Raw genomic sequence first — 15,057 nt, 5'->3', positions numbered from 1 at the left:
CACGCAGCCCAGAAGAGGACAGGGATGGCCACAGCCAGACCCAGGACACAGTGTGGACACAGCTGGACCTTGTAAGTGTGTGCATAGCCCTGCTGAGTCCTTACTGGTCTGGGTGGTCTCCCTTCCCAGACTGAGAGCTACTGGCACATCAAAACATGAGCAAGGGACTGAAGAGTGAATGGATTGGTTCCTTTTTTTTTTTTTAAACCTCCCCTCAGATTTTTCCTTTCTTCTCATTGTCCAGAAGTTGTACATTGTTTTTATATTCTTCTATGTCTCTTTTACATACTTCAACAAATATACAAGCAGCACCTGTTATCTTAATCGATTTGGATCCAAAGTCTGAATAGCAAGGGATACTGTACTATCCCAGCTGATTCGGCTTCTAAGCTCTGGATGGCTTGTAATGAGTTCACGTGAAAATTTAGTTTATTTAGTTCCTGAGATGACATAGTGAAAGTCAGGATAGCAAGGCTGACCCATACTTAAAATTGCTTTTCAATCAATGTCAAGAATTAAAATCTGTAACTTTGCCCAAATAGATGAGACCTTTAATATGCTTTACTACCACCTTCCCTGAATACTCTTTGCATATTTAAAAAATTTATTCTAGTTTACTTAAAAAGATTAAACCATGCATTAAGTTTTCCCAGCAAGTATTTAAATTTGCGTACTTCACCAATCTTTGCTCAGCTCTGTATCTTTTATTTCATGTCTTCCTATTAAAATCTTATCTTTCATTTTTTAATTAAAGCATAGTTGACTTGTATTTATTAGTTTCAGGTATATAACATAGTGATTCAGTATTTTTATAAACTCCATATAAAGTTATTATAAAATACTAGCTATATTCCTTGTTTTGTACATTACATCCTTTCATCTATTTTATACCTAGTAGTTTGCATCTCTTAGTTCCCTTCACCTATGTTGCCTCTTCCCCATCCCTCTCCCCTCTTGTAACCACTAGTTTGTTCTCTGTATCTGTGAGTCTGTTTCTGTTTTATTTGTTCGTTTAAATTTTTTAAATTCCACATATAAGTGAAAATATGCTGTGTTTGTCTTTCTGTCTGACTTATTTCACTAAGTATAATACCCTCCACGTCCATCCATGTTGTCGCAAATGGCAAAACCTCACTTTTTATGGTTGAGTAATATTCCATTATATACATAAACCACATTTTCCTTATCCATTCATCCATTAATGGACACTTAGTTTGCTTCCACATCTTAGTTATTGTAAATAATGCTGCTATGAATACTGGGGTACATTTATCTTTTTGAATTAGTGCTTTTGTTCATAAAAATACCCAGAAGTGAAATTGCTGGATGGTATGGTAGTTCTATTTTTTTTTTAATATTTATTTTTTATTGAAGTGTAGTTGATTTACAATGTTAGTTTCAGGTGTACAGAAAAGTGATTCAGCCATATACAATTTTTTTTCAGATTCTTTTCTGTTCTAGCTCACTACAAGAAACCGAATACAGTTCCCCCTCCTACACAGTAGGTCCTTGTTGTTTATCCATTCGATATACAGTAATGTGTATCTGCCAATCCCAAACTTCCAATTTATCCCTCCTCCTCTTTCCCTTTTGGTAACCATAGTTTGTTGTCTATGCCCATGCATCTATTTATGGTTTGTAAATAAAATTCGTATCTTTCTTTTAAGATTCCACATATAAGTGAAAACATACTGTTTGTCTTTGTCTGATTTACTTCGCTTAATATGATAATCTGTAGATCCAGCCATGTTGCTTCAAATGGCATTATTTCGTTCTATTTTATGGATGAGTAATATTCCATTATACTATATACATATACCACATCCTCCTTATCCATTCATTTGATGATGAACATTTAAGTTGTTTCCATGTCTTGGCTATTGTAAACAGTGCTGCTATGAACACTGGGGTTCATGTGAATTTTGTTCATAAAATACCCAGGAGTGAAATTGCTAGATCATATTGGGGTTTTGATTTGTATTTCCCTGATGATATCTTTCCATGTGCCTGCTGGTCATCTGTATGCCTTCTATTCAGATCCTCTACCCACTTTTAAGTTGGGTTGCTTGCTTTTGTGATATTAAGAGTTCTTTATATATTTTGAATATTAACCCCTATCAGCTGTATTGTTTACAAATATTTTCTCCCATTCAGTAGGCTGCCCTTTTGTTGACGATATCCTACACTGTGCAAAAGCTTTTAAATTTGACTTGGTCCCATTTGTTTATTTTTTTTTGTCCCCCTTCAAAAATATATTGCTAAGACCAATGTCAAAGAGTGTACTGGATATGTTCTCTTCTAGTTTTATGGTTTCAAGGTCTTTATGCATTTAGGTCTTTATGCATTTTGAGTTTATTTTTGTCTATGATGTGAGAAAATGTTCTAATTTCATTCTTTACGTGTAGCTGTCCAGTGTTCCCAGCACCACTTATTGAAGAGACTGTCTTTTCCTGTTGTATATTCCTACCTCCTTTGTCATAGATTAACTGGCCATAAGTGCATGAGTTTATTTCTGAGCTTTCTATCCTGTTTCATCGATATAGGTGTCTGTTTTTGTGCCAGTACCACACTGTCTTAATGAATGTAGATTTGTAGTATAGTCTGAAGCCAGGGCACACTTCTGTTCTACTTTCTCAAGATTGTTTTGGCTATTCAGGGTCTTTTGTGGTTCCATACAAATTTTAGAATTATTTTTCCTAGTTCTGTGAAAAATACCATTGGTCTTTCAACAGGAATTGCACTGAATCTGCAGATTGCTTTGGGTAGAATGGACATTTTAACAATATTAATTCTTTCCAATCCATGAACATAGGATCATTTATTTGTATCATCTTCCATTTCCTTATTCCATGTCTTATGGTTTTCAGAGTACTGGCCCTTCACATCCTTGGTTAAATTTATTCCTAGGTATTTTATTCTTTTCAATGTCATTGTAGATGGGATTTTTTTTCTTCTTTTCTGATAATTCATTATTAGTGTAGAGAAATGCAACAGATTTCTTGTATCCTGCAACTTTACGTAATTCATTTACTAGTTCTAACAGGTTTTTTTTTTTGATGGAGTCTTCAGTGTCTTCCACATATAATATCATGTCATCTGCAAATAGTGAGAGTTTTACTTCTTCCCTTCCAATCTGAATGCCTTTTATTTCTTTTTCTTGTCCAATTGCTGTGGCCAGAACTTGCAATACTATGTTGAATAAAAATACCAAGTGTGGGCATCCTTATCTTTTTCCTGATGTTAGAGGAAAAGCTTATAGCTTTTCACCACTGAGTATGATGTTAGCTGTGGGTTTGTCATAAATTGCATTTATTATGTTGAGATATGCTCCTTTTATGCCAACTTTTAAAGTTTTTATCATGAATGGATGTTGAATTTTGTCAATTTTTTTCTGCATCTATTGAGATGATCATGCAAGTTTTATCCTTGGTTTTATTAATGTGGTATATCATGTTGATTGATTTGTGGATATTGAGCCATCCTTGCACCCCTGAAATAAATCCCACTGATCATGATGTATGATCGTGTGTGTGTGTGTGTGTGTGTGTGTGTGTGTGTGTGTGTGTGTGTGTGTGTGTGTGTGTGTGTGTCTGTCTGTCATTTTAGTGGGGAAACCACTTATTCTTTGGCCTCCTTTCTTTATTCTTTGAGATAACCATTTCTCTGTACTTCCCTACTTTAATCACTGTCACATAAAGGAATTCTTGCTCCCCTCCCTGCATGTTGTCATGTTGGCAGAGAAATTCTTCCCCAGGACCAAAGAAGTAGTACGCAGAGATGGCAACTGCACTGACAGCAATCGCAGTTTTTTACTCCAATACACGTGGCAGGGAGACAGCACTGATGGTGACTGTATTTTGCCTGCTGCTTCTCCACTCCTCCACCCGACCTCTTATTTCTCACTCCTCCATCAAGATCAATATATGGTCTTTTTTATGTATTGCTGAATTCTGTTTGCTATTATTTAGTTGAGGATTTTTGCATCTATATTTATTAGGAATATTGGCCTGTATTTTTTTAAGTCTTTTTTTTTTTTTAGCAATTCTTTGTTTGTTGTTGTTTGTCAGGGGAGGTAAATAGGTTTATTTACTTATTTATTTTTTTTATGGAGGTACTTGGGATTGAATCCAGGACCCTGTGCATGCTAAGCATGCACTCTACCACTGAGCTATACCCTCCCCCATAATTTTCTTTTTTTGGAGTGTCTCTGGTCGTGATCTCAGGGTAATGTTAGCCTCACAGAATGAATCTGGAAGTGTTCTCTCCTTTAGAATTTTTGAATAGTTTAAATATTTGGTAAATTCCTTTGTGAAGCTGTCCAATCTTAGACATCTGTTTGTTGGAAGTTTTTTGATTACTAATTCAATTTTAATACTAGTAATTGGTCTGTTTAAGTTTTCTGTATCTTCATAATTTAGCCTTATAAGATGTATGTTTCCACAAATTTATCTGTATCTTCCAGGCTGTCCAATTTGTTGGTGTATAACTGTTTGTAGTATTCTCTTATGGTTATTTGTACATCTGTGATATTGGCTATAACTTCTCTTTCATTTCTAATTTTATTTGGGCCCTCTCTCATTTTTTTTTAATGAGTCTGGCTAAAGGTTTATCAATTTTATCTTTTCAAAAATCTAGCTTAGTTTCATTACTCTTTACTTTCTTCTTTTTCTATTTTAATTATTTCCACTCTGATCTTTATTATTTCCTTCATTCTGCTGACTCTGGGCTTTGTCCATTTTTTAATCCCTTTAAATGGAAAATTAGGTTGCATATTTGAGATTTTTCTTGTTTCTTGATGTTGGCCTGTAATTACTATAAACTTTCCTCTTAGGATTGTTTTGCTGCTTCTCATAAATTTTGGAAATTCATGTTATTATTTTAATTTGCCTCAAGATACTTTGTTTTCCTCTTTGATTTCTTCTTTGACTTGTTTTGTTTTGTTTTTCAGTAGCAAGTTGTTCAGTCATCATATGTTAGTGTTTTTTCCATTTTCCTTCTTGCAACTGATTTCTATTTTTATATCATTGTGGCCAGAAAAGAAACTTGATACAGTTTCAATCTTCTTAAATTCACTGAGAATTGTTTTACAGCCTAACATGTGATCTACCCTGGAGAAAGTTCCCTGTGTACTTGAAAAGAATGTGTATTCTGCTGTTTGGGGGTAGACTATCTTATACATACCTATTCATCTATTTTAACATGTCCTTCAAGGCCAATCTTCCATTACTGATTTTTTTTAAAATAAAAAATATTATTTACTTTTTTGTTGGGAGGAGGTAATTAGGTTTGTTTATTTATTTTTTAAAAATAGGGATACTGGGAATTAAAACCAGGACTTGTGCTTGCTAAACACACACTCTACCACTGAGGTATAGCCTCCTCCACTTCCTTATTGGTTTTTCATCTGGATGATCTATTCATTGATGTAAGTGAGGTGGTAAAGTACCCTATTTTTTTTTTATTATTGTCAATTTTTTCTCCTTATGTCTGGTAATATTTGCTTTATATATTTAGATGCTCCTATATTAAGTGCATATAGGTGCACATTTATGAATATTATGGCTTATTCTTGGATTGATTCCTTTATTATTATATAATGCCTTTCTTTGATTTGTATTATGGACTTAGTCTTAAAGTCTATTTAGTCTGATATGAGTGTTGCTATCTTAGCCTTCTTCTCATTTCCATTTGCATGAACATCTTTTCCCGTCCCTTCACTTTCAGTCTCTGTGTTTTCAGCTCTCAAGTGAGTTTCTTGCAGGAAGCATACAAATGGGTCCTTAAAATTTTTTAATCCAATCAGTCACTTTATGTCTTTCAACTGGAGTGTTTAGTTTACAATTAAAGTGATTGTTGACAGGTATGTACATACTGTCATTTTGTTACTTACTTTTTAGTTGTTTTTGGAGGTCTGTTCTTTTCATTTCTTCTTTGTGGTTTGATGATTTTCTTTAATGTTATGTTTGTGTTCCTCTCTATTTTCTGCATATCTATTTAAGGTTTTTGATTTGTTGTTTCAAACACATTTTAAAAGATCTACATTTTTCACTACCCCTCTCCACTTTTTTTTTGATGTTACATTTTATATCTTTATGTCTGCTTATTGTAGTTAGTGTGGATTTTATAATTTGTGACTTTTGATTTTCATACTAGCTCATTTCAATGGTTGATCCACTGCTTTTACTATATATTTGCATTTACCCCTGAGATTCTTCCATCCATGTATTTTATTTCTTGTTATAGCCTTTTCTTTTTTGCTTAAAGAAGATCCTTTAACATTTCTTGTAAGGACACTTCAGTGGTGACAGAATCTTTGTTTTTGATTGTCTGGTGTACTCTCTCTCCTTCAATTCAGAATGGTAACTTTGCTGGGTAGAGTATCTTACACTGCAGGTTTTTTCCTTTTACCATTTTAAATATATCATGCAAAGTTTCTGCTGAAAAATCAGCTTATAGCTTTAAGGAGGATCCTTTGAATGTGGCTCTGTTTTTCTCTTGCTGCCTTTAAAATTCACATTTTTGCCATTTTAATTATGATATGTCTTGGTATTAGTCTCTTTGGGTTCATCTTGTTTGGGACTCTCTGTGCTTACTAGACCTGGGTATCTGTTTCTCTCTTCAGGTTAGGGAAGTTTTCAGCCATAAGCTCATCAGATACATTTTCTACCCTTTTCTCATTTCTCCTTCTGGGATCCCTATAATATGAATGTTAGTACACTTGATGTTGTCTCAGAAGTCCTTTACTACCATTAAAACTTTTTCTTTTCCTTGTTGCTGTTCTGATTGTTCTGACTGGGTGATTCCCACTGTTCTAACTTCCAGGTTGTTTGTGTTTTTCTGTATCATCTAATCTGCTGTTAATTCCTTCTAGTGTATACTTTTCACTTCAGCAACTGTATTCTTCAGCACTGACTGTTTGTTATATGTTCTAAGTCTTTGTTGAGTTCCTCTACTCTTCTCCTGAGTTCAGTGAGCATCTTTATGACCATTTCTTTAAATGCTTTATCAGGTAAATTACTTATATTCATTTCATTAGGTGTTTTGTTTTGTTTTGTTTTAAGGTTTTATCATGCTCTTCTGTTTGGAACATATTCCTCTGTCTTCTCATTTTGTTTGATTTTCTGTTTGCCTTTATAAAATCAGGTGAAAGTTACCTATCCCAACCTTCAAGGCATGTCCCTATATGAAAGTATCCATATGCAATTAGTCTGTGCCCAGTGCTTTGGTGGGAGAGCTGGCTAAGAAGTGAACAGAGAACACATCTTCTCCCAGGGTGCACTGACAGCTGCCTCCCTGGTGGGAGGTAGGTGTTAGACGGGCTAGAGTCAGAGCAGTTGCAAGCTACAGCTTCTACCCAGTTCAGTGGTGGTTGCTGCCCTGGCAGGAGGTGAATCCAGGGCTGAAGAGGCTGGAGCAGGAACTCCGAGGCAGCTGGGATTCTCCTAGGAGAAATGGCAGTTTCTGTCATGGTTGGGGATGTAGCTGGGGCCTGAGAAAGAAAATACAGAACACTTCACAAATTTGTGTCACCCTTGCACAGGGGTCATGCTAATCTCTGTATCAATTTTAGATATGTACTGTTGAAGCAAGAACTAGATCTTACTTTTCATTTTGCTTGAGTTTATCCTTAACATTTTCCAAGAAAACTGTAAACTTTCTGAGAAAATGCCATTAAATATCTGGGTTCAAACTCATTGTTTTTTCTTAACAGTATTGTTCCGTTGTTTCCTAGATACTGTAGGACAGGTTAAAATTCTTATATCAATCTGATTCTTTTATCCTTTATATAGTTCCTTTTTTGCTCCTTATTTGCAGAGTGGCCAAAATGTGGCACTATATAGGTCCTTTCATTTATTTTCTCTCTTCTAGGCCTTTGAATCTGGAATCCCTACTAGTTATTGTACCTCATTCATTAATCTAGAGGATATTTATTGTGAATCTACTTTATGCCAGTCATTGTGCTGGGTGCTTAATAGTGAATAAAATACAAGTCGCTACCTTCATATAACTTACAATCTATCGATCACTTAGACTTATTCTGTGCTTCCAACTCTTCTCAAGTATTTTCCATTATTTTGACTTTCTTACACCTGCATTTGTACATGATTGAGCATTTGTATGGTTTTTACCTGACTTCTCTTGATGTTTTAGGCTTACATTTGTGCTTGTGGCAACTTTTTACACTTTTCCCCCTCTAATCCCTCTTAAAGTCTTAAGGGATAACCTGAAAGTGACTTCACATGTTAAGAGATGAATTTGGAAAAGACTTACATGCTTTGATGCACATTATACACATATACATATCTATTAAGCATGTGCTCATATTTTAACTATACTGATAGAAGAAGCTACAAGATAATAAATTCCTTAATAAAGAGAAAAAATCACTGTCAGAATGTTTTTTATTCTCCATTATATTCTACTCTCTTCATTGGAACTTCCAAGAGAAAAAGGCAGCACAAAGAGGTCTATTATTTGAGTACTTTTATTTACTGAGGACTTAATTCAGTGCATTTTCACAACAATATGAGACAAATACTGTCAGAGAGACTTGCTCAATAGGTTGGTCAGTCATGGAATAAGTGGCAAAGCAAGACTAAGAATCTGAGTCTATCCAGCCTCACTCCACATTGTGGTATATAACACAGTAGCTACAAAACTGAAAGGCACATGGGACGTTGTAGGATGTATTAGTACTTCATTTTTATAGCCAGATAATACTCTATTTTCAGATATTCCATATTTTGTTAATCCATTCATCCACTGGACATTTGTGTTGTTTCCACTTTTTGGCTATTATCAATACTGCTGCTAGGAACATTTGCACTAAAGGTTTTGTGTAGATATTTTCATTTGTCTTGAGTATAAGCATACACCCAGGAGTAAAACTGCTTTGTCATATGAGTGTTTTATCATTGAGTTGTAAGTTCCTTATACAAGTCCTTTATCAGATATATCACTTGCAAAATATTTCTCCCACTCTTGAGAGTTGCTCTTCACTGTACACTGATGGTGAACTTTGAAGCACAAAATTTTTAAATTTTGATGAAGCTCAGTTTATCTATTTTTCTCTCATTGCTTTTGCTGTTGGTGCCATATCTAAGAAACTATTACCTAATCCAAGGTCACAAAGATTTACTCCTACATTTTCTTCTAAGAGTTTCATGATTTAGGCTTTGACATTAGGTTTTCAATCCATTTTGAGATGACTTTTGTATGTGAGGTGAGATAGGGGTTCAACTTCATTCTTTTGCATGTGGGTATCTTAATTTGTTCCAATACAATTTAATGAAAAGACTATTCTTCCTCTACTGAGCTGTTTTGGCACCCTTGGTGAAAATCAACCATAAATTTCTTGACTTTTAATTCTATTTCATTGATCTATATGCCATAACACACTGTCTTGATTACTGCAGCTTTGTACTGGAAGGAATATTTTAATAGCCTTTTTAGAAAGCTGCAGGTATTCTCATTTGAAATGATACCAAAACTGGACAAGGGGTGGTTTCCTAAAGGGCAGCTGCACTGTAGAATCTGAAACTCTATAAACTTCTTGTACTCTGCTAGATCTTTCACTCATGCACCATTTTGTAATCTATGCATACAGCATCTGGAGAATATTGGTTGTTCTGCTAATCATCCAAATGCTGACACATTTCATTATACACTGTCAAAAGTAAGTGTTGTTAAATCAATACTGATTTTATTAGAAAATATTGGGCAGTTGTCACGCTACTGTGTTAAGAGGTAAGTTTTCCAAAATTCTAACATTCTCTTGAAAGCTCAAATTTTAGCAGTAACAAGTACTGTCAGTCTTCTGCCAAATACTCAAGTCTCAATAACACTGGTTTGTTTGCCAGTCATTCTTTCACGTAAACATTTTCTATGAAGAAAGTGACTAGTTCAGTTTGCAACTCACACAACTGCATAAGTGCCTTTCCTTGAAACAATTATCACACTTCATTAAGTAGCAAAAGTGCTTTAAGCATATTTCTCATTTTGTTCTGCAGAATATTAAAGACATGTTTCAAGGATCATAATTAAAAATTAATGTATACTTCATCAAAGACATTTTAAATGAAACAGACTTTTTTAAACTGTAGTATGAAGGTGATGACTATAATGAACACTAGATTGTTTGGTGCTACTGCCCTGATTCATGCTAAAGTACCAGCAGCTTTGCCCATCAATAATTTTGCTCCATCAATAAAACTTTAACACAGTGAAAAAGGCAAATAATAACTTAGAATTATGAAAAGTTTTGAACCTGCAGTCCCCTGAAAGTGTCCTGGGGACCCTCAGGGTCTGTGTCCACTGACTTAATTTACATACCTAGGCAATGACCATCAAAAAGACAACCAGACCTATGTTTCCCAGTGGAAGTAAACGTCACCACCAATGAAGCATTCCCGTCAAAAAATCAACTTTGAATTTGACCAAGCCTCTACACCTAATAACCTGTTTATGGCATATACAGGAAACAGAAAACACCACCCAAGGGAAATAATCAGCAAAACCCTTTATGTGGGAAACTTCTTAGAACAAATATGCTGGATCTTCAAAAAGATAAACTGGGGGGAAAAGGTGGGAGGAGAAACCTTTTCATTAAGAGACTTTAAAAACAAATCAGCAACTGTAATGTATGAATCTTATCTGGTCCTGACTCAAGCAAATTATGAAAAAAAAATTTTTGAGAATGACTACATTATTTGATGGTATTAAGTAATTTAATTTTTTAGGTATGAAGATATTACAGTTCTTGTATTATAAAATCATATACTAAAACATTTATAATTAAAAAGTCAAGTTCCATAATGCAGGACTGCATAGAAATTCCAAGGAAAAAACAAGAGAGCTAAATCCATGGAGTGGGATAGTGCATGAAAGAAAGTATCCTATTGAAAGGTGCTGCTTACTGTGAGCCAGAATATATAGTTTTTCTGAAGAATAACCAAACCCTCTCCCCACCCCTCTCTTCCCCACCATGCCCCCTAAGGTGGAATCAATCAAGGATCCCAGGAATAAACTCTGCTTCGAGGAATTTTCAAAGGGTCTACAAGAAGGAAAACATATTTCAAAGAGTATCAAAACCTTACCTTGGGATTTTTCCTAAGAAAAGCTCACAGATCATCTAATACTGGAAATGTTCTGTGGTACTTCTTCAACACGTACTTATTGAGTACCTATATTCTATGCTACAAACTCCAGCAAGGCACTAAGGGGAATACAAAAATAAGACAGTTCTTAGTTGATAATATAGACAATCTAGTTTTCAGAGAGACACACAGTGGTTGATCAGTTTTACTCTAATACATAATTACTGAGTATTTAAGTGCTAACTGTGACAGATCCAAGGATCTGGGTTGCTCAAATACAGATGCCTTGTGTAAAACGTAGCTAGGTAACAATCAGAACAGACATGGTAAACAAGGAGGATCATGAAAACCACCGTCCACAGATGCATCCCTTCTTGCAAATAATTATTTGATCTCTCTTGTAAGTGATACACAGCTATTTATTGGGTACCCTTACCTTGATTGTCTATTCACACATGATGGAATCATTTTGATTCATCTTCCTCAAGAGAACGTTTGATATTGTGGAAAAATATTTAAAAACTCATAATTATTTTTATGGAATGCCCTATTACAAAGCATGTGGTATACAAGGTGGTGGGTGCTGCAGCAATGAAAAATTCTAAGGGTCCATTCCTGTGAGATGCACAGCCTAGAGGCATAAAGACAGATAGTAACTATGAAAGCAACAGAGTTCAACTTAAAGATGGAAAAGGAATGTAATTTTATATTTTTCTTTACATTTAAAATCATTTCCGAATGTTCCAACACAATCAACATGCATTACTTTTAAAATAACAGTGGCTCACATATACTTCCAGACTAACGAAAGCATACTATTACAGAACATCTGCAGATGTTTTATGAAGTAATCTGATAGAGGTGGAGTTCTGTTCTTAGTAGGATGAGACTGAGAAGTAATGTTAAAACAATTAAGCAAATGACACTTTCAGACCATGGAGTAATAATGATGAACTTGAGTAATCTATAGAAAGACAATACTTCCTTGGAATGAGAAATGTGGTTTTCAGGTAAACTGTTACTTTCTAGAATTGACTGAAAAAGTTAATGGAGTAGATTTGATTCAGGAAAGTGACCAGAAACTGGTACAGAAACCATTAGTGGTCATTATGCTTGAAAGGCAACATAGCAACACCACGCCTTGTGGCCTCTCTGGCTCTCTCTTGCCTTCTAGTGGCCCGTACTCTGTCTATGGAGTGTGTATCTACTTTTACTCTAACCGCCCTCCCCCCACAACCTCTTGGCCTTTCTCTGGCCTTCTGAGATGGCCTCCACTCTGTCTATGGAGTGTACACCTCTCTAAATAAATCTACTTTTACAAAGAAAAGAAAAGAAAAAAAAGAAAAGAAAAGAAAAGAAAAGAAAAGAGAAGGGAAAAGAAGAGAAGAGAAGAGAAGAGAAGAGAAGAGGAGAGGAGAGGAGAGGAGAGAAAAGAGAAGAGAAAAGAGAAGAGAAGAGAAGAGAAAAGAAAAGAAAAGAAAGGAAAAGAAGAGAAGGGAAGGGAAGGGAAGGGAAGGGAAGGGAAGGGAAGGGAAGGGAAGGGGAAGAGAAGAAAAGCAAAGCAAAGCAAAGCAAAGCAAAGCAAAGCAAAGCAAAGCAAAGCAAAGCAAAGCAAAGCAAAGCAAAGCAAAGCAAAGCAAAGCAAAGCAAGGCAATATAGCATGAGGCTTTAGAGATAAAAGCCTGTCTGCCTGGGTTTAAATCCCAGCACTGTTACCTACTTAGTGTAAGAATCTGAGTAAAGTAACTACCTAATGCCTTGGTCTTCTAATCAGCATTAGTAGGATAAAAATAACAGCCATTTCATAACCATAACAACAACAACACCACCACCACCTATTTCATAAGACTGTTATAAAGATTAAATGGGTTAATATAGGTAAAGTACTTAGAATAATACACGGCACATTATTTAGTACTAAATAAATGTTCAACTACTATTATTACCTTGTGAAAATAATCAACAAAAAAATTAAATATCAATAGATAACCCATATCCCCGTTTTCTGATAACAAGAAACAGTCAAAAAACAAAGACACAGTAGGAGACCAAGATCACTTTAAACATTGTATAGAATACGTGATCAAAATGCATAGGTGTACAAATGGTTCATTAAAAAAATTCTGAAAAAAATTAACAATGGAAATATCAGATAATTTTCAGAATGATTAAACTCACTAAAACATGTGTAAACAAGAATAAATTTATTTAATTTCTTTTAAAGATTTAATGATATACAAAATGTATATAGTATAATATCTTTAATATACTTTTTTCTCCCCCATCAATATTAAACACTATTTGAACAGCTTATCTCTTTTTATCTTGTCTGTATCTATGAGATACACTACTGAATACAAATAAGATTTCCACTGCTCCCTCTCAAATAAAAATTAAAATTAGTACCTAAGAAAAAACAAAAAGAAAGAAAAAAGGAAGAAAATCAAAGCATAAAACTTCAGTCACATAAAAAGCTTTTCTTGTTGTTGAATATTCAACAATATCTGGGGCAGTTAAATTACATTTTATTGGCATAAAGTTGCATTGCAATCTCCCGACATCACATAATGATAATCCAATTCAATTTCTTAAGTACCACAGACAATATTCATGTTCAAATGTCCTTACACAATTTTAAATATATGCAAGAATTCATGTTTACATTCTGATTTGATATACTGGTCAATAAAATCTTTGGAGAAGTACGTAACTTCCAAGTTGTCACTACAGATATAGATAGGAAAAAAAGCACTTTAACTTTCCTCACAAGGTAACTTCTCTTGAACAGTGAGTTAAGTTTCTCCTTTGATATATTTAGGTTATACCAGTCTACCATGGCTTTCTTCTACTTAACAATGACTTGATAAAATAATGTTTAAAAAAATACTAATAATTCTGCACAACTGGGGCTCTATTTAACAAAAACTGGCTCTATCCTTTAAATAGGCGCCTAACCCTGATTCATAAAGTCCCTCTTAGAAAATGGTTTTCAGCTTGGGCTCCCTATATCCCTGTAGATCTAGAATTATTACAAGCCATCTCCTTTCCCATGGCCAACAAGCATCTAGCTGGGAACTAGTGACATCATCAATAAACACACTAAAACACACTGAGGAAGACGTCTGACTGCCATTTAACCAAAAGACTGGGTGATTTCTTCATTTTGCTAGCTGAATGGCAGTAAACCAGCTGCCAATAAAATCTGACAGACACCTAACTTTGGTTAATGGTATTGCACCACACGAGAGAGTATTACCCTCAACAGAACAAAGTCAAATGAAATCCTCTGTTAAAAAGAGCCCTTTAAAAGATATAAATACTATTTTTTTCTTTACTTGTAAAATTTAACAGCTGCCAGCTGTATCCTATAGGGAGTTCCTGACTGACTTTAATCAGGTCAAAAGAGTATTGACCTTTTAACTGTGCCAGATCCAGCATACTGAATTAGCACACACTTTTCTGTATTACCAAATAATTTTCTCCTAAAGGAAAAGTGACACAGTAACATTTTTGTGAGGTGCAAGCAAAACCAGTGATTCAGTAATATTATAACATCAGACGAATAGAATTAGTTGATTCTGATTCTTTGGTGGAATTTCCAGGCTGAAGAGTCAAATCTGAAGGCTCATCCTGAGGAAATATAATTTTATCAGGTGTATAGTCATTCCTCTTCAGATCTATATTCACCACCCCCAACAAAAAAGAAAGAAAGAGTCAGTATTTCTTAGAAATAGAAAATTAAGAATATTTTCTAAATCAATTTTCTTCTAAACATGCCAGATCTATTTTCTACCATGTTGTTATAAATTCAAAAGTCACAAAATTTATACACGTAAAATGAAACCATTCAACAAATAATTATTATGCTCTGATCATGAGTCGCTAAGTTACGTAAGTGTAGAAACATAGCAATGAACAAGGCAGATAAGGCTCCTGTTCTCATACAGCTTATATTCTTGT

The 15,057-nt window shown here is 34.7% G+C and overlaps 1 protein-coding gene and 1 pseudogene across 2 annotated transcripts in view; both read right to left on the bottom strand.

Annotated features, from left to right (window-relative positions):
- Positions 1–7,497: 7,497 nt before the first annotated feature.
- LOC116278060 (U6 spliceosomal RNA) lies at positions 7,498–7,591 on the bottom strand (annotated as a pseudogene).
- A 5,693-nt stretch (positions 7,592–13,284) lies between these two features.
- The window catches only part of TRPM7 (transient receptor potential cation channel subfamily M member 7), a 98,716-nt gene continuing 96,943 nt past the window's right edge, over positions 13,285–15,057 (bottom strand). For both annotated transcript variants that reach the window (XM_015242738.3, XM_072962452.1), the window contains one exon: positions 13,285–14,774. In XM_015242738.3, coding sequence (XP_015098224.1) covers positions 14,644–14,774 — 131 coding nt within the window. In that variant the 3' untranslated portion in view covers positions 13,285–14,643. The remainder of the gene's footprint in view (positions 14,775–15,057) is intronic.

This window comes from Vicugna pacos, chromosome 6, assembly GCF_048564905.1.
Source record: "Vicugna pacos chromosome 6, VicPac4, whole genome shotgun sequence".
Taxonomy (NCBI): domain Eukaryota; kingdom Metazoa; phylum Chordata; class Mammalia; order Artiodactyla; family Camelidae; genus Vicugna; species Vicugna pacos.
The sequence above is the reverse complement of the archived record's forward strand: the minus strand, read 5'-3'. Positions and strand labels throughout refer to the sequence as shown.